Source organism: Epinephelus moara, chromosome 1 (assembly GCF_006386435.1).
Source record: "Epinephelus moara isolate mb chromosome 1, YSFRI_EMoa_1.0, whole genome shotgun sequence".
NCBI lineage: Eukaryota > Metazoa > Chordata > Actinopteri > Perciformes > Serranidae > Epinephelus > Epinephelus moara.
In genome coordinates, this window is record NC_065506.1 from 28,966,874 (window position 1) to 28,993,516 (window position 26,643).

Genomic DNA, 26,643 nt, shown 5'->3' on the forward strand with positions numbered 1-26,643 from the left:
AGGCTGTAACCTGTCAGCAGAGCAGATCACCCCAGAGTCCTCCAAAATTACATCCAGTTCTACTCTCCGACCCAAAATCCAAGGCATATGCACAGTCCTGACTGTAAAGTACATATCTCTGACTTAAACTGAGAGGGTCTCCTTGCAAATGTGGACATGGGGCCCCCTGTGCTCGAGCTGCGGGGTTGGACGGAGGGCGAGCCGCGAGGGCGTCTGCTGTGTTCCGGTGTTCTGGGAAAAGGACAGTGCACACAGCTGCGCTCAGGGGGTAAATGCAAAACAAACATGCCTCACACATGCTTCCCCCTCAGCTGTCATGGCTCTGCTTTCAAAGATTCTCCCCCCTCCTCAATACACACATTGCTCTATGCCTCTCCCTTTGCTCACTTCCACTAACGTCCACTGGCTCAAAGCTGCAGCCCCCCGTTTCGCAGGGTCCGAGGCACAGCCGCACGGCCAACCCAGGAAGGCTTTTTAATTAACACTGAGCCATGTGGAGGCAGTGGACTGCGGTATTGTGTGTCAGGACAGACAGGGCCTTCTGTTTTCTGGTTGGTTTAACGTAGACCGTTCCTCTGCACAGTGTGCGCAGACATACTGGCATTCGGTAGCTCAGGTTTACACAACACATACTGGTTTCACTCTTCTGTGTATTTAAGCTTCATTATTCATGGACTGACACATCTCCAGTGAGGTCTTCTGACACTACGAACCACAAACACTATCAATCTACCTGTCCTACAATCACATACGGACTGTTAATGCAATGTTACATAAAAAGCCTCTCCCTCCTGTATGCTGCATAACTCCATCCCTGTGCGATGAAGTCATCATCCACTTTTCTCATTTTCTAATACTACTGAAGTCAGGCAATCAGTATAAGAGTAAATATATGATAAAATATGTGTGCTGTTGTGTGCATGTACATTTTTGTGCATGCAAAGTGGATTGAAGTGTTATAAGACTCTTGGAAGCGTTATTAATTAGATGTTGTTTTATTTTGTGAGACAGTTTATCGAGTATTTGAGTGTTATCACTTTTTTTCATTTGGTGGTAAAATGGTTTTTCCAGAGTTGTGTTTGAACATTGTTTTTCCTCTTGATATGTAATTCTTCTGATTTTTTTTTGTTTTTTTGCTCCAAGTTTTGTGGCTTTAAGCTGTCTTTTGAAATGAGTGTATGAATTTACTCATGCTTGTGTTAAGTTTTGTGTGTGATTAAAGTACAATAAGTTATTGCACTTCTATTCAGAATCAGTATTTAATTTTTGTGAAATGTGGTACATGCTTTACACATATTTACCAATTAGTTTCCAAAACCTATCCCTAACTTTTCCATAGTTTTACCCCATTTCAGTGACTTGAAGTAATTTATAATAGGCACAATAATGACGCTCTTACTCGAGTGTGTTATGCCGTATGAGAGGCATTGTAGCAAAAACGTAGCATGGAATATGGAGTGAAATGCCTTCGTGTCTACACAAACAGATACAAAGTGGTAAGGTTATCTGGCTTGGCTACGACAGGCATGAAATACGTGCTGACGCTGGCAGTCTGTTGAGTGGCCTTTTGGTTGTCTCAATGCTTTTTCCCTTTAGTATGGCCGACCAGAGCTGCTTTCTGTCATGTTGCCAACGTCAAATGTTTTGGTGCAGAGCCTACATCCAGCGCCAGTAGGGTCTGGCCATGCAGTTTATTTATCGTTTGAAAGCCAAACATAATTTAACACACACTTCCCAGGCATTTGCAGATAAATAAACTGCTAACGCTTGCTAACTTCACTTGCTCGTTAGACATTCCCGCCACCAACTAGCTGCGTATGCCTATGTGTATCAAGAGATACTAATGGCATTTTAATGGTTACACAGTGCAGAACTAAATTATTTTTAAATCACTAATACAAGAAATATATTTCCCGTAAGATTAGATATGTTTTGGGATTTTTATGAACACATTTTAAACAAAAGCCAAGACAACGTTTCTACAAAACTTTTCCAAAACACTCTTTTGATTCCAAACCATTTTCAGGCCTGGACAACAGTTTCTGATTTCATGACAATGTGACCTGGTAACAAGGTTTAAACAGCAAAAGATGATAGAGGGTAAAAGGTAATGGTGATGGTGGTTTGCTCTAGCTGTTAAAGCATAGAAGCATGGAAGAAACTCAACCATTCTCCTGTTAGTATCGAGAGATTATTCAAGTCACTCTCAGTCTGAAGAAAAGCGTTTCAAGTCATCATCAATAAAGATAGCGGTTGGCCACAGCTTGCGAATACGATGTCTGCTGTTGTTAAAAATCCAATGAATTTGCAGTGTCTTATTGCATTGCACCACCCTGCCAAAATATTGTGTCATCCCTGTAGTCACATTCTGAAATCCCCACGCAATTCAGTGCCTTTGAAGGGACACGAGTGCTGAAATGAGATCGCACAACCCGCAAGAGTATCACACTAATTGAAGTTGACAAAAATACGGACTGCGCCCTTTTGAACTGCTGACATTGAACAGGGTGGATTAGGCGGCGTATATTAACAACAGGTGACGGGCTGGAGGGAACAGTGGATCGTCCGAGTCACGGAGGGTCTGGACGGTCACAGAGTGGAGTAAAGACAGACGTGAAAAAAGGAAGGAAAATGTCTTACTTCATCTTCTTCCCGCCTCAGTCACACAAAGATGGAGAAAAGAGTACTGAGACATATACGTGGGTTTTTTTTTACTTATCATGTATTACAAAGTCATATATATATATACACGTAGATACATAAACTCAGTCAAAAAATTTAAAACAATTTCACTGACCTTATGGAATTAATAGTAAAAAAAAAAAAAAAAAAAAAAAAGCAAATAAAACTGTCACAAAGCAATGTCAGTGTCTTAAAGGCTGCACCGCTCTCAGTTTTATGGCCTGAACACTGGAGCTGGGACAACTAGGGATGAAAAGGACGAAAATATAAACACACGAAATACGGGTATAATGGAAAAATAAAAACAAAGCATTGCGTCAACAGTTTATACACATGTTTGGAAAAGTGTGGATTTGGGAATTATCTATTATTCACTATACAGAATGCGTCTTTGAATGCTTGGCAAGTGATTGTGCTTATGTAGTGTTCACACACGTAACTCAGCTCATGAAATGGCTTAATGGCTGCTTAAATTAGCATCTCTTTTCTTATATATTTATATATATATATATATATATATATATATATATAACAAAAGGTTTGCACAGGCAGTATAAAATTACAATTCAAGATGTTCCAGCAGCTCAGCATGTCTTTTAAAATCAGCAGTTACTCACTCTAAATATTAGATTTATGGTACCAGCTTTGTCCAATCTGATTAAAACAGAACGCATGTGAAACATCGACTGTACATCATCTGTTAGCCACCGTGCTGTGTGTTATCACATTCAATTAACCATTAGATAAAGCCTACGTAGCCTATATTTCCTGAATATATATCATGTAAGTTAGACATTTATTACTTTTTCTTTTAATACAGTACGGCTAAAAGAATCAGGTCCATGTCTGCTTTTGAAAGAAGAAGAAAAAAGAAATCCTACTTGGAACATCATAAATTATGACTACTATACAGCACTGCTGCAAAAATACAAATATATACACTGTATACGCTGATTCCAGAGCAGCTGGAGCCTCAAGTTTCCAGTTCCAAGACAGTAACAGTGAAGGACCACAAGTCTCCAGTAAGTCAGCCTGTCCATCAGACATCAGCCTCAGGGGGGACCCTCCAATAGCAGTTCATGTAACAGCGGTCTGTGCGTTTGTATTGGTAAATGTTAGATAATATCTTTCACTTTAAGCCAAATAAGCACGTCACTCTCATCACCATCCCCAGAATCCAGTGTCTCCTGTCAGTCAAGATATTAACTTAACGTCCCGTACAATACTGCCTGTTCAATTCAATCTAAAAATCAAAGTGACAGTCATTTGAACTGAGAGGTGTCAGGAGCGTGTACCACTTTATGTCTGAATACTGATGTCCTGAAAAAAGACGATGTCGGTGACAAATGTTGAAGTTTTGAGGCTGTGACTGGGTCCAAACATCTGTCACAGGCTGGTCAGAGGCTGCCGATGTTGGGAAAGCTCTTGAGCTTCTCTGGGAAGTCATCCTTATAAAGCACTGGGTCTGCACGGTGTTCCACCACCTTCAGAGGCATCGTACCAAAAACTGATGCAAACTTGTTGATGCACTCAGATCTGGGTACGAAAACACAACGGATTTAATTTAAAAGCAGGCATGTGTTTATTTTTGTGGTTAGTAATGTTTGAAAATGTTATATATGGATGTGGATTTTACCTTCTTTATTTCTCCTTCGTTCTGACTTTCCCTTTCTTTCTTTTCCTTGCCTTCTTTCTTCCTTTCTTTCTTTTGTTTCCTTCTTTCTTTCTCTCTCTGTCTGTCTCTCCTTCTTTCTCCATCATTTTCTCTCTTAAATTATTGTAAAGTGCCTGACTTCCTCAAATAAGTTTTTAATATCTAAAATGTATCTATGTTCAGATATCCAGCCACTGATCTTGTGTGTGTATTTTGGCACAGCTCACAGAATTTGCATGTGTGCAAAATATCTCTGACTTCAAATAAATGAGTGCGTCTAATTTAAAGAGGTAATTGTAAAATAAATATTTTTTTTATTGTTTTTACTGATAAAAAAAGGAACAGATTATAAAAAATTGAGTTTCACCCAAACTTTCGTCACTGTGCAAAGACTGTGGTGTTTCCTGCTGCAACAAGACACTTTCACTTTACGCATGGTTGTCTTACAATGAGCAGAAAATGCCTCCATAGGAAGTGAATAAAATATTTGGGAAAAATTGCAAGATGCCCTGCTGTTGGTGATGCACCAGAATCCAAGAACAGACTCTTAATTTACAGTAAGGATGCAACAAATGGTATTTTTGAAAACCATTTTTTGCACAGATTTTTGTATACCATATTTAAATGTGATTTCGATGGTTAAAAGGTTAAAAATGAATTTCCAAAAATAGTAATAAAATAAAAATAAATAAATAGCTATAAAAGTATTCTACTACTGGAAAGTCTGCACAATACCAAGCCACAGTAATGAGGTAGGTATAAGACGTGCATGCAAAAATGCAACAACAGAGAAACAAGAGATTTCAAGTTGAAGTTTGTATACGCACACACACAGACACACAGATACACAGATACAGACACACCCACACACTATAAAAAAAGACAAGATTCTACTGTGCTCATTTAGTCCACCACTCCAAAACAAAGTGCCGTACCTCTCCACCATGTGTGTCTGATCCAGGGACAGTCCGTCAATGGCAGTACACTCAGGGCACTTGAACTTCTTCCTGGGGGTCACCTGAACAGAAGCAGAACAAAGTCACACCAATAACGTCAGTTCACTTTAACTTTTTGTTAAATGTGAGCAGCCCAGACAGACGCTAATAAACTGTCCAGTCTGATGAAATAACTCTGTGACATCCGACAAGAACTTCTGTAAAGCACAGTATGTGGAAAAAAATTCTCAGCTCTCATCAGCAGAGTTGGAGAGTAATGATGTATGGCCTTCCTCTGTCTAAACTCCATCACATCTACACCCCTGACACATGCCTGCACCAAACGCTCTGAACCTGTGAATGTATGTGTGTGTAGAAGAAAGTGAGAGACACAGAGAGGGAGACAGAATGGGTGGGTGTTTTCTGAAGGAACCTGATGGAGATATGGTGGGATATGGGAGTGCGGGCGAAGGTGAAGGGAAGTGTGCGGCTTGCGATTTGATGGCAGGGTGTGCGTGAGCCCCGGTGAGCTTAGGAAAACATACTCAGAGGGGGAGTGCCATTGAGTGACACCCAGATAAGGGAGGTTAAGACTGGGCTTTAGCTCAGGCCCCTGCACCTGGGCACAGTCAGTGTGATGGAGAGGGGGAGAGGCGGTGAAGTCGAAGGGTGAGAGCTGATCAAACCCAGAGATGCTGGTCCGCTATGTCAGGCTTCAGCCTCCCCCTGCAAGCTTAAAGCACCCAGAACAGTCAGAGCTATGGACGTACCTTTATGGGGGCTTTGCCTGTGATGTTCGCCACCAGGAAGTTCATGGCAATATCTTCACAGTTCATGTGAGCGTCCACCCAGTTCTTGATGTCTCCAGGCATCTTATATGTATACAGATAGTTGAAGTACTGGAATGGAAACAAATCCACAACAACAACTGATTACTAGGTGTGATATAGATATACTGCAGTCATTATGTACAATAATACAGACACTGCTTGACACGGTGACCCAAGAGTATGTAGGAGGAAGCACTGCACTAGAATTCCCTTGAACTTAAGTGAGCATGTGAGCTTTTAAGTAGAAGTGAGATAACCTTGCTCTACCTATGACACACTGCTCGTCTATCACCGTAATCTTCCCGTCTGAAATCCCACACATACAAAAAAACAGATGTCTACAGGAAATTCTCAAATCCTTTCTGCAAACTTCATTCTTTATTTGATTTCCACACATAATGGTCAATTTCCTTTCCAAAATTGATTCTGTGTGCATCATTACTACGCAAAAGTCCTGACATCCATGAGCTCTGAGGGAAACGTGTTTGACAGAGGAAGAGGCAGAGGCAGAGCTCAAGCAGCCAAAACCACTTAATATCAGGCTTTTCCCAGGTTACCTTGTGGTAGAAGGCGGCTCCAGTTAGGACCATGGAGACCTCGTTGGTCCACTCCGACTCGTACTTCCACTTCCCCATTTCATGGTCCCAGAGGTGCAGCCGGCCAGGGTAGCCCACCAGCCTGTCTGGGAACTCCCTCCATACCTGGAGAAGGACAGGAAACGGATTGTCAAACACATTTTCAGGTGAACTGAACTGATGGTTTACACTAAAAGATGAATGATTATGAGGTTTATTTAAAAGAGAGTTTAAGAATTAAACGTTTAGTTTTAGGTTTCAAAATATCTCATAATTTTTTGTCCGAGCCAAACATCACAACTGAGATTCAAATTGAAATATTTTAAAATAGTAGTAGCTTTATGACTGGCAGGATATCTCAGGCTTTGCACCAGCAGCCAGTCTGATCATCTGGTCATACGGACAGCTCCTCTATCCTGCCTGTAATTCCATGTAATTATCCTTAAACTGAGCACAATTTTATTAAATGGCGTCTAAATGGATTCAGGTGAGTTTGCTGGGCTAAGTGGGGCCTGGCAGGTATGTGGGCATGGAAAGCATCAGCTCCAGACCTGTCATCATTCCTCACACATCAAACACATCCAGCGAGGCGGTCAAATCCCCAACCAGTGGAGAATGAGACTGTAATCTCCCTGAATGACTTTAAACTCTGGGATCAACTTGAAATGATTCCCTGCAATACGTGCCATCAGAGGAAAGATGGGAAAACGTGGTCAATGTTAAGGTTTTTTTTTTGTTTTTTTTTTATTATTAAATAGGGGTCTTTTTCTCACCTCGTAGCCAAACTGCAGTTCATCAGATGTCAGCATGATGATGTCGTCATCGATGGCTAGCACGGCTTCTGTCTCGATCTCGTCGTAGGGGAAGAAGCGGTTACTCAGCTTGTTTTCTTTAGTTCGCACGACTTTGAGAGGAACACCGATCTTTGGCCAAAGAGACTCTGCCAGGAGGAAAACATTAAAATCATAGCAACCACAATCCTGGTTTTAATCACAGAGATACAGAGCTAAAACAATGCAGTCAATTAATAGGTTCACAGAACATTAATTGTCAATAATGCTGATAACAAAATAAAGGTTTAAAGACTTTCCAAGCAAATATAAGCAAATTTGGTGGTTCAAGCTTCTCAAATATGGGGATTTCCTGTCTATATTTTTCTTATAACACAGCAAAATGACTTAAATTTTTAGGCTGTTGGTCTGAATAATTAAGTTTATTAAGTACATACAGTATGTGTGACAATAATATATTCTTAGGGTTTGAAAAAATGATAAATATGGCCACTGTCAGTGTCTGAAGATGGGTGAGGAATTATAATGTCATTTACCACTGACAGAGATATTTGAAGCTCTGTCCTGCCAGTGGAAAACAGTGCTCTGGGAGTTTAACTTCACTCACTGACTCGTATCACTACGTCAACCTCAAGCACGTGCAAAACTAACCACATGGCGATTCTTCATGAGGCAGATCTACAAAGTGTTTTTTCAGGGCAGCATTTCAAAGATCTTGGGCAGTGTCCATGGCACGGACTATGGCACAGACAGATCACACAGAATGTGTCCCCTCATTAATGGGCTAACTGGGGCCTGGCAGCCTATGAGACGAGCTCCAGGACCTCCTAACCACGTCTGAGGTCTACTGTCAAAAGCTATTGTCAGGAAAACTGCTATGTTAAACGCCCGGAGTTTCTGCTTTCACTCTGTCCATGTTGCTGTCATCCCTTCTTTTAATTCCAGGATTGGAAAAAGACAGTAGGAGTGAGGGAATTATGGGCTATTATCTGAATTTTAAAACTTAACCCCAACCTTCATATGGGTCAGAATGCAGTTATTGTTAATTCTGCTGCGACTTCCTAAACTATATTCAATACCCAACATAACAAAATTCCATACTGTGGAGGATATGCTATGGCTTTAATACATGCCTCCTGCATTTATTGTGACTGTGTGGCTGCTGTACAGACTGAATCATTGTGACGTTGTGCTGACAACATCAGTCACTTCCGGGTAGACAACTGCCAATTGATTTCAATTGTAGAGATACATGTGATCATCAAACTGGTTTATTTCAGCCACAATTTTAATGTTTAAAATAAATCGTTAAATGCGGTGGTTCGACTTATTGTATTTTTGTACTGTGCTTATTTTGTGCACTGTTGTGTTTTCCAAGTATATTTGATAAAAACAAATCTACCAGCACAGAAACTAAGCATCAATTCGCCTGGTCAGCATCTTCTTAAATAAAGACAAGCGGAAGCAAAAAAATAGGAGCTTGTAAACACATCAGATCAAGGCCTGGTGCAAATGGGGAAATCTGCCTTCATATTGGACTGAGCCCCATGAGTCTGACCCGTCAATGGCCCCTTGTTAATTCTAATGGGTCACAAAGCTCCAGCCAGGCGCCGCTGATGCCTCTAATGAAAAGGCAACTCACAGCCATGAGGGAGCACTTCAAAGTCGTCTCATTACTTCATTACATTAGCCAACTCTTACAGCAGCAGGACCGATTTAATTCCTGGTCCAGAAACAGTCTTCGTCTGAGTAACGCAGTCAGTGGGGCAAGGCACGATTAACTGTTGTGTACTTAATTGCCATATTAAGGCAAATAATTACAATGCAAGGTGCAATAAATAACAAATAATAAGAGCATAGTATGACACATCAATGATGGAATACATCTAATGATCAACAGTAATGAAAGACCCAAACAGAGACTGTATGGCTGAAAGACCAGACGTGTAAATTTTCTGTCTGGGGATTATTGTTTTGTTGTTAAAAATATCTCTACATCAAATCAGAATCAAATTAATCTACTTTTGCTCTTGTGATTATACAGTAATGTATTAACAGTGAACCATTATAAACTATGGGAAGTTTGGAGCTCCAAAATGTGAAAATGTCGTTCAGTACAACACATAAAAAGTGTTATTTGTGTAAAATCTTTGAAAATTGTTCACTGTATATTAAGTACGATTAAAATTTAGAGATCAAGGTCATCGTTTGACATCAGTGGCCGGATACTTGCCTGTTAAGTGCGTTTAAAGGAATACTTCACCCACAAAATGACCATCAGAGAATCAATAAGTCATGCCGTGTTACCTTGAATTTGTTAAGAAAACTTGTTTTTCTCGCATACACAGAGAACGGTGAACATATTGATTTATGATTGATTGGGGAACACGTTCAACAACAGCAAAACTAGATTAAAACATCCGTTCCCAAACTCTCACACAACTCGGCGTGCGGTATAATCCAAGGCTCATTTATCCAGCCGTATGCTGAGAACGCCACAAACATGCATTTTTCAGTTCAGGTTTAAATAGTGACATTTTAGTGAAACACGGCATGACTGATTGACATACAAATAATCATTTTCTGGGTAAAGTATTCCTTTAAAGAACAAAAATTGGCATTCAGTACAACAAAAAGCGCTGTTACACCACAGTGTCTTCTGTCATGTGTTATTTGATAATTAAAAAGTATTCAGGCAAATAACGCATTTTTACTTTGGTAACAAATACAACACTGACATTTGATTAATTCATTTTAAGTAAATTTAGTCCTTTTAAAACACTTTTGCGCTTCTAAATGCAATTGTCTAATAGAGAAAGGGCTGCACATCACAGAGCAAAGTCACATCCCGTTGCCAGCAAGGAGAAATTAATGGTGTCATGCAACAACAGCTAAGTAAAAAGCCAATAATAACAATCTAATTAAAATGAAAGATGTTGGTCATGTTCTGTATTATTATCACAATAGTGAATATGCTGTTAAGATTAAAACAACAACATAATCGAAGGGAAACGTTGTTAAAATCATTTAAATCTTGTGTTTCTACTGTAAAAGAAGAAGTGGGGCAGATTTAATGCTACTGTTCATCTTAGTAGTTTTTATTATTAAAAGTTTGGATTAAATCCATTGTTTGATAAACACTGTTACACTGAATGACATTTTAGTAAGATGAAATATCTCTGACATGTATTTAAAAAAAGTGACTGCATATTTCTTGAGGACCACCTTTAAATGTAGAAAGGTAAAACTCAAGAAATCTAGATGAGCTTTTAAAGATTTAATTTTGCTTTTATGTCATAGCAAAAGCTTAGGAGAGACAAGAACGGCAGGAGGTAGAGCGGGGATGACATGCGGCAAATGGCCCGCGCTGGAATTAAACCTGGGCTGCCCCGATAAGGACTGAGCCTTAATACTATGCGCTCGACCATATGAGCTACGATTGGGCCCCTAAATCAAATTAAATCTTAAATTGAATGTTTTTTTGTTTTTTTTTTCCTTCACATTTTAAACCCTTACCCATCTTTGACTTAAATAGAAATATATCTTTTGGAGAGCTTGATGAACCTTATTTTTTTATGAGAATCTGTTACACTCACCCTCAGGAGGACTTTTGTTCTGGTTATTCCACACCACCAGCAGCTTAGCCAAGCTAGGCACTTTGGAGATTTCAGTGATGACCCGGAACAGACTCTCAACACGATCGTAGGTCAGCACCACTGCTGTGAACCCTGGTGCTCTTGGTGGGATGAGTGGCAAGAACAGAGGGCTGTTGACACTGGACCATTTCTATACAAGACAGGAAACCAAGAAAAACACACAAACTGTTTAGACCACAAACATCTTTTTTTTTTAAATTCTTTATCATTCATCCTTTTTTATTTCCATGAAAAAATAACGTAGAGCTTGCCTCGTGGCTTCTGTGTTAACCCCGTCTGTCATGTTTTCCATGATTTAATGCACTATAATAGTGCTTCACTGGACAGTGAGGTCACCTGCAGTAATTTCCAGATTATGGGTTTTATTATGGAGCAAGAATCATCCAATAATGTCTCCCGGGGGCTAACGGAGGCAGAGCACAGGATGCCAAAAGCTTCCAGTTGGAATGCCAAGGAAACCCAACAGAAGCAGCAGTACAGAAGGACACGAAAGACTGGGATGTAGTTTGCAAAGAAGACAGGCTGGCCACCCTAATGCATCTTGTGATGCTATTATAGTGGATTTTTCTGGGACAAATAAGGTGGGACAGAGAGGAGGAAGGGGGGGAATGGGAACAGCAACTAGTGGCTGTCTACAGTCGGTGTGGAACTTGGCTTTTCTTTCATTGCTCCCCTTTAAAATGGCTTGTAAAGCCTGGGAGCCACACTGACTCCAGTTTAGATCAAGTGACACTCTTAAATGAAGGAAGCCACAGGAGAGTTTTCTTATCATACGTGTGAACTAAATACTAAACTTTAAAAGGTCACAGTCATTTGGATTACAGTGGCATCAAACCAGAGACAACTAGTGTTAGTCTGTGTGCAAACAATAACGTTTTTTTTTTTCCAAAGGTTGTGAAATAAAAAGACAAACCGTACCTTACATTTACAAGCATGTGGTACTCTAACACTAGCAGATATAGAAGCATCAGGATTCACTCTTAATAAACTTCCATCAAAGGCTCCAAAAATGTTCCACCCTGGTTACAGAGACAATCAGTCTGAGAAGGGCAAAGAGAGCGTATCTAACCCAGTAAATCTGTGGGCTTCTTGAAGTACATATAAACCCTGCTTCTCTTCTGGGCCCAGGTGGCCACACAGTGATTATGTGGCTCCTTCCACAGCATCAACACAAGTCTGTCAACAGAGACACAGCCACTGCCTTTTACACAACATCAGTCACTTCTCCACCAATAAAAATTCTCTTTACTGGCAAGTGGAAACTTCCTTGTGGTCATTCTCACATTGTCAAACAAGCGGAGGGGGGAAATAATTAAACTAACACGTATATGCGGCGCAGATGCACTTAAACCGTATAAAAGAGGCAGAGACCACTTAAGTCATTTGTCAAACTAAATAAATTAGATGAAAAGAAAGCCGCGACTCATCATGTCACCAACAGATCTGAAGGAGTTAATGTGTCCTTATACTTTATATCTTTCACTAAAAAAAGAAAAAAGAAGAGTTTTATTTGGCTATTTGAACTGCTTGAGTGGTTCTTCGCCAAAGATTACGAGCTTTTATCCATCCTGTTTATCTGTGTGAAACACATTTTAGACATTTTTTCATTCAACTTGAACAACACATTTAAGTATAACTAATGTGCACAGTAGTGGTAGACTAAATCTAATCTTCCATTGTATTGCTTTATAAATGCAAACGATAAAGTTGCAACACTAGACACAGTACAATTCATTAGTATTAGGACAGTGATGTGTTTTTATTATTATTTTGGATGTATTTCAGCCAACTGGATTTCAAAAGAAAAGACTCTGAGGTTTAAGTGCTGACTTTTAGTTTTCAGGGTATTCAAAGTATTCGCATCCACAGAGAGTGAACAGTCTGGGGCTCCTGGGCCTTTTTTTTTTTTACCCTTCATGGATTATGTCTAATACATTTTATGATACATGGTTAATCAATATCACAATCAGAATGTAAAGTTGAAAGTCAAAACTTCAACCTCATAGCAGTTCTTTAATTTCAAATCGAATGTGCAATATAACAGAGTCATTACAAAAATGTCCAAATACTTACAGACTGCACTGTAACTTTGAAACAAGATACTGATCAATTAAGACTTTCATATGTTCAGGTGCCAATCACTGAGATGCCTTAATTCTTATAATGTAGAACCCTTATAAGTATGCCCACTACCTACAACTCCAAAACAAAAAGCCGCTTGTCCCTTATTCTGAACACCCCCCCTCCAAAGGCACCAGCAATCCTGGGAAATGTGCTTTCAATTACCAGCCTAAAGACTACAGGAGGAGAGGGGGGGGATGTCTGCCTGATTTATTTAGTGCTGTGTGCAAGTTCTTCTCACCATCCATTCACTGAATCCATCGAGAAAACACTTCATCTCCCATCTCAGGCAGGAATGGCCAAAGGTCTGTACCCTGACACAATTAACCTCCTCTGGCTCTGGACAAACCTTAAGACCTGAGTGATACTGATAGATTGGACGGGGGGCTGGACACGCTGACAAAACAATTTGACATAAGTGGGCAATGTCAAGTGTAAGTGCTGATTAAAAAGCTACCTGCTCAGAGGAAAACAGTTGACTGTGGTTGAGAGTGGGCAGCTGCTTGACTGTAAGTCCATTAGACATGAATGACTGTACAGATTTGGGCAGAAGTGAAATGACTAACATTAGAAAACACCCCTCGAAGCGCTGCTTGTTTACACCAACGCAACCTGATTGTGACTGCTACCTCTCTAATCTTAGCATTTAAGTGAATCTACTTAAACTGGGATACTTGTAGACATCTGACAGATGCAAAGACACCATTATGCATCCACATGCATGCTCACATGCGCACGCCTCTACCCCACAGGCTGAGGATGGAGGAGACTCTAGATCAGACCGAGCTGATTAACAACTCCTGAGAGATGGTCGCCCAGCCAAGCTGTCTGCAGCCACAAACTCCCACAACCACAGGGATGCTACACACACACACACACACACACACCATTCTTCACATCCAGCATACTCTCTACAAACACAATGACTCAGACATGCAGGAACTTATTTTTCACCACAACGGAGGCATCCTCCTAGTGCAGAACTGCTGACACAAACTGGCTGCCTCAGAGCTAGCTGGGTGTATACCAAACTGTGAAGTGCAGCATGTGTGGCGCTTCAGAGAGACTGAAGGCATCTACTGTCACTCTGCCACAGAGGCTTCGATTTACAAGGCACAAGAGAGTGGGGAAGCTAATGTGGCATTGTGAGCGTCTGTATGGTCAATGCTCCATCCTGGATGGGTTTCACTCAGATGTCTGCAATATAAAGACTTCTAGGAATACAACCGAGCGGCTCAGCACAATAGAGCGCGCACACACACTGTATAGATTAGTTGTATGCTGGAGGGGATATAACTAAATATCAGATACTTCTGAAAGATAACAATGGAAGGTTAGGACACAAAAATTATATAAAGACGAAGTCCCTTCCCTTCCCTTCCCTTCCTGTGGACCACCATGGGAACTTATGATGGGAAGAATATGTACGGTAGTTAATCGTGTGAGACAAATAATGTTTTGATCCCTTTTGAATTTTGCCATGAATCACACATATGATGTTTATCAACTTAAAAGATAATTTTGCAAGTCAAGAAAGAAGCAGTTTGTTGTAAAAATGTTGAAGTAGAAAACTGTAAAAATACCTAATTAAAACAACTATGCGAGTTGTGCAAGAGATGTCTTAGTTTTGAAGCTACGCTGGCTGTGTGTTTGGTGCCAGGATATATTCACGAGCAACAGTCTTGCTTGTTCTTTCACCTCCCAGCTGATAACAAGACCAGGAGTCAATGAATAAAATACACACTTGCATGGAACATAGCTAAGTTACCTAGCTAGTTAGTGAGATGGTGTTGGTGACGTATGTGGTGCGAGATGAGATGTAGTTCACTGGACAGTTTCACACAAAACTAAACAGGACAATGATAAACCTACAACTAGCTGCACCTTTCTTGACTTGCTAAATTATCTTTTAAACTGACAAAATCATATGTGTAATTCATGGCACAATTTAAACAAGAATAAAACTGATTTGTCTCTCATCGCTGACTACCATGCATATTTGTTCTGAAATAAGTTCCCATGGGAACATCAGATGGGGAGGGATTTCACCTCTCTATATAGTCCTACTCAATAGCTAACAGTTACAAAATACATGCAAAATGCACATCAAAATAAAGGCAACACAGTTACATACCACCACAGGGGGATTGTTCCACTGCTCGTACGTTTGTGCAGCATATGGGTAGATGCGGTCATTGATGATCTGGAGCGTTGTCAAGCCAATAGCCTTCATGGAGCTGAAGTAGGCCTCCCAGAACCAGCGTGCCTATGGACGAATGCAAAGGACTTCTTTAAATGTCCCCATAAAAACAAATACTTGGCAAAAACAGCAAATGCAAAACATGCTTAAATGATCAACACTGCACTACACATTAAACAAAATGTATATTAATCAAACGTGCTCTTTCAATTCAGCTGTCATAGATATTCACTGTACAGATGTAGACAATACAGAGTTGGATATTTGCACTAATTGATGAAAAAAAAAAATGTAATAAAGGAAGGGCAATTCTGTCATTACAAAAACAGGTATAAGAAAACCCTGTTTTTGTTTCCAGAATTAGTCACCTTAATGGAAGCGCTACTAACAGAATAATTTATGTGGACTATAATAATTGACCTCAGCTTGAATAACATCATATTTCATGAAACTGTCGACATGTTGTTATTGCTTATAAAAACTGTTTTCTTACTTTTATTATCATTCTTTTCACACCAGTGTGAAGTCATAGCTGTAAAATCCAGATTCCTCCCCCCCAACTCCACCCCTGCTCTGAGACTTTAAAGACAATTTTGCAGCCCCCTCCAGCCTCTTGACCATTAACATCTCTTCTTCTGAAGCTCTCTGAAAATCTCTTTTGACGGTGTCTGTTTTGCTTTAACAGATCTCTGATGTGAAAAGCAGACTTTAATGATAACTGAACTCTTCACCCATATCTTAATGTTATCACTTTGGCTGCTGGAATACCAACTCTACTCACTCAGTTTTTTCCAGCCAACACTGCAAAGATTAAAAAGAATACCTGTATATTGCTGTTTATTTTGGATAGTTTGTCGCAGCTGTAGAGCTTTTATACCATAAATTGATCAATCTAGAGTAGTGCTACTGACCATGACATATGTGTCTCGCCTCCTTCCCTCCTGCAGGGTCCTATTCTAGTTAGAAACTTCAAGGGACAGTTCAGAGGCAAGAGAACCCTATAAGAGTTAATGAAGCTTCAAACAGCACTGTCTCCTGCCAGGAGGCACCATGTAACACTGACCCGACTCCACCCCACCAGCTCCTCAATGACCCGCAGCTCTGGAGCCGAGGATGTGAGTATTTGTGTGTGAAGCACCGAGCTAAATTTCTTTCTCCTCCTAATGCAACGCACCAGTGTGTATTATTGGTTAATGTTTCCCCCAAACAAAGACGATCCGTAGTGACACGTGAACATGTGCCCGTTGCCTGAATCGCCCAAGTCTGAGTATAAGCACTGGGGTTGTACAACAATACAAAAACAGCATTTATTTTTATAGAGAGGGAGAGGAGAATCCAAAAAGACTTTCTAATCTCAGGGGGGAATCCCAACGGCCCATAAATCAGCCGGTGATGAAAGTTACTTTTTCCGACTGGGGGGAGGCAGAAAGCAAACTGTGCTGGCCCAAAGGCCCATACCACCACCCTCCACCCTCTCCCAGCGCCTGCAGGAATTTTTATGAGCATGAAGAAGAGACAGCGTTGCAAGAGAGGAAGAGAAACTCTTTACTCCATCTTCCATTTGCTACATCTAGCTCATAGTCTACACTTTGTTCCTGTTTGTTCTACTAACTAATTAAGATGTGTAACAGCAAATATGGCAACTATGACCAACTTAATTCATGAGCTAACCAAAATTTATTTCACCAATAAAAAGAAAATTGTGTGTAATGCAAATTGTGACAATAAACCTGCTGCAAATATTAAGAAATAATGCAAACAATCCCAAGAGAGTCAGGTCCAGGATATATTCCTCTCTAAGTCAAACTTTACGGGCATCCCATGTAACGCTTGGTTAAAACTAAATTATCTTCTCATTTCCTTCAGTTTGGAAACTTCCCCAGCAGCTGCCACTCCTTTGTTGTTTGAAATCATTAAAATAAATTCTCAAAGAGACGATCAAAAACAGTTTACATTACAGTAGTCTGCATCACTTTGCTTAATTCAGAGGAAGTTGTCAAGTGCCTGACAGATGATTCGACCTATAGAGCAGAATTGGCAGGCAGTGAGCTGTGGACAGAACCAGGCAATCATTAGTGTTTTTGACATAATCAAAAACAGCGGTGAGACCACGTCCGTTTCAATCATGTGAGCTACTCACTGGGAATATTGTTATGCTCAAGATTTATTAGCACTTAACTTTTAACTGTGATCAAAACATTTCTACACACATACACGACTTGGTAATCCCATGTGTAAATCACTCCTTATAGGAATGGCTAAAATTAAATATAAACTTTGGGTCGTGGGGACCGTAACTGAAGACCACTGCTTTAGCAGCAGGTTTCATGTGGAGTTGCACAATCTTGGTGCTTGTTAGCCTCATTGTTTCCTGGAATACAGACAGTGACGCTAGTTTGTGTTGCTCTAAACATTCTGCACACCATAGGACTGTTTATACTTTCAATTTCATACTCAACTTGTAAGTGCAGTGACTTTCTGATAAATTCTGCATTTGAAAAGGTAAAGAAAGAAAGTAAGAATCTGGTCGAGGCCCTCGGTTAATAGTTCAAGGATATAAAATCCGCAACTCTCAACTGTTAAGATTAAGGAGCTGTTATTATATTTTTGACTGACCAAGAAGCCACTGACACCTGTCATCATCCCAGCTGACTGTTCAGTTCTTTCTGGCGGGGATGTACATAAAAAGAAGACTGAACTGAAGAAAAGCAGACAGCATATACGAGAGAGAAGAGTAGACCAACGTGACATATTCTATAAATCAGCCGCAGCCAGTGTACTGCTCTGCATGATGGAGTGCTGGGAGGTTACAACAAAGTTGGGAAGACAGTTGGCTCAACAGACTGAAAGAAAAACCTGGTGGTCAGATTGAAGCTCAATACCAAGGCGGAAGAAGAGCAAAGGATGAGGAATAAGTTTCCAAATCCCTCCTCCCATCTTATATGTTCCAATTTAAAAAAAAAAAAAGAATAGATTTGGCTGAGTTAATCTAATAGAGGTCTGTAGTGTATGTGTCCTATTTTGAGGGTATGACCCAAACGAGGCTCATGGAATTCAGTACACAAACATGGGCTCACATGAGCACTGTTAACATTTCACAGCTGTCTAATATGTGGCCTTTCAAAATGTGACCTAAATGGATGCAATTACATCATCTCAAATTTGTAAATTAGTTCTGCTGTCTGAACAGAGTCTAGTGACTACCGATGAAAGCTCGACAGTAGTCCGTCACAATTTGACCCCGTCACAATTTGACCTTGTCTCTAATAAAACACGCTCTAGGTGGAAAATGTGATTCTAATCCAAAACAGTTTTCATCAAATTCAACGAATATCGCCTCACAATCCGCTTGCTTTCTGTGTGTGTGCTGAAAGACAATCTGATGCTCATACACAGCCCTGGCTCTGTAAATAGGAACAAACAAAGTGACTTGGATCGAGCTACATAGCACTATGTCGGCAACGCTCCCTCTTCCACGTCTTTGCTCACGAGGAACAGAGCTAGACCATGATAGTCATGAAAGGTAAATAACATCAGAGATATTACCGGAGTCTCTGAAGGAGCACTGACGGAAGGGGCGTATTTGTTTGGGTGCTGAGTTCAAATATCAGCAGTCTCGCTCTCCTGAATTGCAGACTCAATCTTTAAGTCAACCAAATGCTCTGTCCCTGCAGGATTAACCGAAACTGTACTCAATGTGTAAATGTTAATCTGCTATGGAGAATATGAGAAAAATATCAACATTTGTGCAAATTAAAAACACGCTTGACCTGCCAGAGATGCTATTGATAAATAATGAATACAAATTACAGGATAGTTTTTCTCTTTTAGACACGCTTTAAAGCTATAGTGCGTAACTTCTACAGGTCCGTAAATGTCCGTTTCACCCAAGCCACTACTAGAGGAGATGACACAATGCTGATTAAGCCGATCGGCTCCTCTAACATCTCGCGGTATTTTTCAATATATATCATTTTTAGTATGCGTGTCGACCGGCGACATTCACGCGCTGGCGCACAGGAAATGCTTCCTCACAACAAGAAGGGAGGGGGAGGAAGAGCGGAGAGTGTCATAGCAAGAGGTAGAGCGCAGGTAGAAAGAGAAAGCAACATGGCGGAGAAGCGGCCGAGACACAGTTCAGAAGTGGATCCTACCACAAAGGCAAGTGTTACTCTGTGTACGGTGTGTGGCGACTGGCGAGTGTTACTCTGTGTACATGGAAGTGCCGCCGGCTTATTAGTTGTAATAACGCATTATCCGCTGGGAGGCGACAGAAGTTACGTACTATAGCTTTAAAGCATTTAAAAATATTATAATTAATATTGTGTTTAACTTGGTTTTCATGCATAAAAAGTAAACAAACAAAAAACCTGAAAATAGTGTGGAGGCATGCTCTTTCTCCTTCAATGAGAAACTCTTGATCTGGCCTTACGTCCTGCCCACCATTGCTGCTTTCCCAATGTTTGCTCATCAAGATGACTAGCGTCAGCATTAGAGGAAAAATCGCAGAGATTCAACAACACATATTTGAGTGTCAGTCAAACCCAAATTCAGATGGAGGGGTCTGATGTGCACCAAAATAGGCACCTAAAAGACATATCTGAATGGTAAGCATAGTTAGCATCCTATTTGTTTGTTGTTTTTGTTAGTAGAGAACTATCGCTCTCTGTACTGTTAAGTTGCTCTGCACTGGAGGTTTCAAGTTTCTTTGCCAGCGTTAGCATATTAGACAGGGAAAGCGTTGCTGGGGAGAGGGTTGTGTGGGGAATACTTTGCTCAGCCTACTGCCCCACAAAACCCGGCTTCGGATAAGCGGTTGAAAATGGATGGATGGAGTGATTGTGTTTTGTATAGTGATGTAATCTCACTTGCCCGTCTTACATTTGAATCTCAGATTTTAGGGAAGTGCACAGACATCGCCCCCTTCAGTTGAAGAATGTGGAAACACCTCTTAAGTAACAAACTTTGCACAGATACAAGGCAGTGTGGTCAAGGTCAGACATTTTAGGGGACATAAATAAAAGAAAAGCACATTTTGAGTGGAGGGGATGTTTAAGTTTATCAGCTTTGGTCAATCAGCCTTTTAGTCTCCCCACAAAATCACTCAAACAACAAATGAATTTTCTTTGATGCAGCTGTTATGTTGATATCAAAGGTAGTTCCCTGGCCTCCAACTAAACTCCAACTTAAAGTAACTATAATTTACATTCACAAGACCTTAAAAACACAAATTTGTAAATTGTAAGTTGTTGATTATATTTTCTTTGTGGTAAAAATGCATTATGTATTCTTATTTTTACATCTGGAAGCACAAGAGTCAGACCACATGGGAACACTGACAGGCACACTGTGAAAGGAAAGGCTGCTGGGCCCTCTGCTGGCAAAACTAATGAAATACATCAGCTCAACCAAATAAAAGAAGTCAATGTCTAAGCTTTTCTAGAGTGTCTGCTTTAAGAAATCAGGCTTTCACCCTGCAAAAAAATGTTTTCTCACAAAGACTAAAATTAACCCATCTTTAACATCAGGATAGGTGAAGAATATCTGCAGGTAGGAGACACTGAATGGTCCCTGACAACACTATGTATATCCTGGTTGAGCTGGACTGCAGTAATGTGCTGAATCCACTTAAATCAAATTTCTATTCAGTATTAAATTTCTGTCCCTGCCCTGCAGTGTGCTTTGGTTTCTAAAGGGTGAGAACAAAATATGAGGTATTAAAATAAAGTGCAAAGCCAGCTATTTGCTTTCTCAGCATTTTAAATTGTATCTATTTTTTAGAAAACAGTGAAGAACATTTTGATCTCTATTATGTTCCCACGATCTTCAACCATTTTTACCTGTGGGTAAAAAAAAAAAAAGTTTTTCAATAATCAGCAATGTGCTGACATCACACTGATGCTTTGTGTGGGTTTAGAGGGTCACTGATAACCAACGGCACAAACATTATCGTGGCGTACCATTAGTTTCACTAAATTTATAGTAAAATTAGTTCTGCAGAGACACGTATCAGACAAGTATTAACCTGCAACATATTTAACCCATCTGTAGACCATCAGACGAGGCAGGGGACGACTGCGACCAATGGATAACAATATCAGATCCACGCTACCAAGTTAGCCGTGAGGGATACACAGCAGAAAAACCACTACCCAACCCCCCATCTCACAACCAAGTTGTGTTTTTGAGCTTGTCTGGTGTAATCCAACCCCAAGCCTGTCTCTGAGCCCTGGGCCTAAAATGTCTGTTTGGCTAGTATAATTAGTAAATGGACTAGAGTTGATACAAGAGAACGAGGAGCAGCTGAATTGCTGCACTTCTCTCTAAGCTGCTTTCACGTTTGTTTATTGTGGCTCAATGCAGATATCAAATGGAAAGTGAGAGTGAGCCGTCCTCAGTGCATTTCATTTAAGCTTAAATCAACATAGTTTAGTCTTGTGAAAGCTTTTTGAAATTTAGACCGAGCAAAGGAGGAAATTCAAAGTTACAAAAAGTAAAAGGTGGCGTCCAAATTTATTCTTTTGCACGTCACATAAAATTGTTTCAGCTTTCAGAGACTTGTTTGGTTTGCTGGTTAAGGTACAGGCACATCTTACAAATGACGTGCTTTAGCCCCACTGACAACGCCTCTGACCACCATGTCAATCTGACTTCTCAAACTGTACCTAAATGTTTGCTGACAGATGTTTTCTCTTCAGCACATTGTGACTGTTACCTGTCTCTGCATCTCTTCAACTTGTCTGTGAGGAATACTCTTTAGGATGGTGTACATCTCTGACAGCTTCTCCTCTGGAATAACCACCGATGCCCTGTGTAGAAACAGTGAACCAAACATTAGTGAACCAAAAACGGCAGACTGTTAAACCATTTATTTGTTTATCAACTGTTCTGTGGTTTAGACTGACCTTTTCCAGTCAAGTACTTCAGAGAATGGCAGAATGTAGGAGTCAGCGAGGATGACGGGGACACAGCCAGCCTGCAGCACATCACTGAGGGCAGCCTGACCCAAACGGGCCCCCCGCAAAACCACACAGAATGAAGACTCCTGTGGAGACAAATTGGAAGCAAACCGATAATTGGGACACAGCGTTAGGGAAAAAAATCCATAAAGCATAGTATTGATTTTTAATTTTGGTAGCCAAATCAATTGCTTTTACAGTCCACTGGATGCATTTTGCCGCAGAGAAAAAAAAAAGATCCAAATGAGGACAAACTGTAAGCTTTATCTCATTAGATTAAATGGATGTTGACAAAGTTTTCATTTGGGGTTGTAATTTGCAGTTAAAAAAATGTAATAAATCAGGACATATGTTATCACAATACTCAGCATATCACAAAATATTAAAAATCGCAATAATACTGTATCGTGGGGCCTCTGGTGATTCCCAAACCTACTGGGAAATGTTCTTGAAACTCTTTGACATAAACAGTTTTTATTTTAATCGTGCTCCCCACCTGCAGGATCTGTGGGTAGTCATACACCTGACCCTTGTAGCAGCGCTTTCGTGCAGAGGCAGCACCCTGAGAGAGGTTGCTACACTTGTCCAGGAGGAGCAGTGCTTCTCCATTTTCTTCCTTCAAGCGCTCCAGTTCAGCACGGTACTCTCGGTGGATGGCCGTTTGAGAGGACAGAATAAAATAGTGCCGTGGTCTGGGGGGAATTGAGACAGGAGATATGCAACTGATTATCAAGTCAAACTTTATAGTTTTGAATGTTTAAACAAGACTAGACAGGAAGCCCATTCTAAATATTACACATTATTATGTCCCCCTGGAGCACTTTCTGTGGGGAAGTTGTTGATGGATGAATTAGGCAAAGTGACTGCAATTTGGTCATGACGTGACACTCAAATAACATGAGGAGTTAATGTGTGATATGTGCTCACCCAGGTTGTCTCTCAGGCAGCTCAACATCCGCAGAAAGTGGGCTGTAAACTGGGATGCTGACATCATAACCTTGTCTGTAGGTCCATGTAGAGAAACCACCTCCAGCCAGCAGCGCTCTGAAACAAATGGACCTGGATTGTAACAATGCTTCAGCACTCAGGGGACTTCAGCAGACATGAGCTACAGGAACATACTTTAAAATTTGCTACCTATGAGAAACGTTTGCTACCAACAATGCTGCTGTGAGACACGATGGGACATCAAACAAGGTGAAGTGCCCTGGTTAATAGATCCCATGTAGCCCACGAGGTGATGAAAAGTACTGCGTATTCTGCTCTATTCTCAAGGCAAGGTGAATATAAAGTGGAAACACACCGTCAGTGACACACACACCTGGTTCTGATAAAGCTCCATACCAAATGGACTCCAGCTGGATGAGCCAAGGAAATTCCTTACAGCTCAAGATAGAGTTCATTGTCTCAAGGCTATGTTCATAAACCCAACCTCTTCCGTCCTCAACCATCACTCTAGCCTACAGGACATCTTATGACACATGAGCTCTTCACTGGTAAATACAACCAGATTTGAAACCTCTCCTCAAGGCCTCTTGAAAAAACTATCTACAAATTGCTTGTAAATATCTCTTTGTGAATGACTGCAGTTAAGGTAAACACTACCAATAGTTGCATAATCCATTGTAGCATGTAAAAGAATTTCATCTGTCCCAAAAATACTTATAATTTGTACCTACAAGTGAGAACCTGACTAAAAAATCCTGAAAACACTCATTTACACAGCATCCTCATGTCTGATGCTGTGAATGAAATGTGTAGTTTCAGATCATTTTTAACCTTTAGATATGTGAAATGACTGTAATAGTATATGACATGACACTTTTTAGTTTAAGGAAATTCATCCACCGAGCCTATACTTGGATCTAAATTTGAGTGTTTTTGTTCTACATGTTTCCATTATTAGATTATAATGAACCCATTCTTAAATATTAGGATGGCTTTACAGATGTATGATAGCTACCTGTCTCTGGGCACATCCAAGGCGGTATTGTAGTCTGGAGGGCCTCCCGGTAACATGTTGAAAAGTAGATGATTCATCCCTTTGTCCCATCTACCAAAAGACACACAAGATTAGCGCTGGAACGATAAGTTAATTAACGGATTATCTGAACAGAAAATTAAATGGCAGTTTTGCTTATCAATTAATGATTTAAGTTATTATTAAAGAGCCGCATTTATAAAATGTGAAAAATGACTTGCTCCTTTCTATTTCGTACAACTGTACATGTTTTTCTCAATGTACTAGAAAAGGGACATTTGGAGACATCCCTTTGGGCTCTTGTCACATTTCTATCTTATGTGGGCATCGGACATTATTTGTGACATTTAGAGAAAAACGATTCATCTATATATTATGTTGTGTTTAAACAATAATTGTTAGTACAATTTGAGCTTTAAGAATTACAACAAAACAGATATGAGTAAGACAAAAACGTTCATAATGACTAGAGAGCAACTGAAAGTGACATACAAGGTTAAAATTGAATAAAAGTAAACATTTACCTGGGTAGCAATGCCAGAGCCTGGGCAGTCTCTCTGATACGCAGGGAGTTCTGGTTCAACACATCAATAGATGGGATAAAAAGACAAGCCCTGGTGACATCATCAGTGTAAAAGTCACTGTCAGAGATGGCGCTGAGCAGGTCATTGTATTCTCGAGACAGTCCGGTGCTGCTGATGGGAACCCCCAGCTCATCCACAAACTTCTGCAGAGGGTAGATGTACACCTGCAAAAGCATCCATATCAACAACATTATCAGAACATCAACTAGGAACACTGAAAAATATTGATAGGATAAACATATGTAAGATCAGTGATGTGGAGATTGTTTCAAGAGACAGCTACCTTGATTCTGTTTTTAGGATTGTAGCCACATCTGTACACGTCGAAACAGGTGTGCATGCGACAGCTGAGGTCACCCCTCTCAGGAATGGGACTGGAGACAGGCAGGCGGACCAGAGGTGCATCGTGAACACTGCGTTTATCGAGGGTCCAGTCAGCTGCGGACTCAATGGAGTGGGGCCAGAACTGAAACATCCCGGTGGCGATTAGTCCCAGCAACACCACAGAGAAGAGGGTGATGTAGTATATGCGGTGCTTGGTTTTCATCCGCGGGATGAGAGCAGGGCCCCGCGAGCTGTATTTCCCAGAGGTATACATGGCTGACACCTCTCTGTCTCCAACCAGCCACTGAAAACACAGGATTCTGATTAATAACAGCTTCGGGTAATGCTGTAAGTACACAATGAATTACCGTTTAGCCTTGTAACAACACAGGTTAAAAAAAGAAAGTGCTACATACGGTCACAGGTCCCCCAAAATCTCAGTATTTTTCAATGTTGAGAAAGCAGTTCACGTGTTTGCCACCAAAAGAAATCGACTGTTTATATGACACTTATTTCAATGCCCTTGCTGTCAATGACGCAACTTGTCAATTGTAACGACAACATATCCGTCAATGCTAATGACACCAAGCCAAAAATATTCAAGATAACGCGAGTGGAATATCATACACATTATCGAGCTATCTTAACTGAGAATTTCCAAGAGAAATTACAAAAAGAACAATGACAGTAGCTTATATGAACAAACGTTACGAGCCTAAATCAGCTAACCGCAGCTAGCGTAGTAACGTTAGTTAGCTAGCTAACCCAGCTGTGTAAACATTCGAGCTAAGTCAGCTCACTAACGTCAACTGACGTCATTAAACGTTGTAAAACGATCAAAAAAGAGGGCAATTTTCAAATGTAATAGATAAATGATTTACCTACCGAGACGTTTAACCGAGCTGGGTGTACCAGTTTGGTCTTAATTCATGGCAACTGTTACAAAACAGGCTACACCCGTACATATAATGCTACACCTAACCTAGCATCAGGCTACCGTTACGGAAAAGCTGCCAGTGGTTTTAGGAAGTCATTCTTCTTCGCTTGTAGCTAAGAAGGTAGATACGTGTTCTTCTTCTTCTGGATTTCCGGCAGACTAGACGCAGCAAAGGCGTGTTGCTGCCTTCCGCAGGATTATTTGTATAAGTCTATTTGATGACTGAGCCTTATGGAGAGAATAATCTGTTTGAGTATTGATTTTAATGACTGATCCGTGACTCCAGCTTCTGCCAGCTCTGCTTGCACGAGGACTCTCAATTCAGTTTCAATTCAATAAGCTTTATTGGCATGATATTTCATATGTGGTGCCAAAGCACAGTTACAATTGAAGACAGTGAATTCAGAAAGAATT

The 26,643-nt window shown here is 40.5% G+C and overlaps 1 protein-coding gene across 2 annotated transcripts; it reads right to left on the minus strand.

Annotated features, from left to right (window-relative positions):
- Positions 1 to 3,171: 3,171 nt before the first annotated feature.
- Positions 3,172 to 26,336, minus strand: ext2 (exostosin glycosyltransferase 2). Of its 2 annotated transcripts, none has more exons than XM_050043128.1 (15): positions 26,178 to 26,336; positions 25,252 to 25,596; positions 24,909 to 25,132; positions 24,367 to 24,456; positions 23,331 to 23,447; positions 22,900 to 23,095; positions 22,350 to 22,489; positions 22,160 to 22,253; positions 15,379 to 15,510; positions 11,064 to 11,253; positions 7,450 to 7,616; positions 6,659 to 6,802; positions 6,042 to 6,170; positions 5,272 to 5,354; positions 3,172 to 4,218 (listed from the first exon to the last, which is right to left on the minus strand). In XM_050043128.1, exons 2-15 carry the CDS (start codon positions 25,564 to 25,566, stop codon positions 4,080 to 4,082), a joined length of 2,160 nt encoding a protein of 719 aa, XP_049899085.1. In that variant the 5' UTR covers positions 25,567 to 25,596; positions 26,178 to 26,336; the 3' UTR covers positions 3,172 to 4,079. The 2 variants fall into 2 exon arrangements, with proteins under 2 accessions (XP_049899085.1, XP_049899095.1); XM_050043138.1 differs by having other exon boundaries at positions 26,174 to 26,329.
- Positions 26,337 to 26,643: the final 307 nt, after the last annotated feature.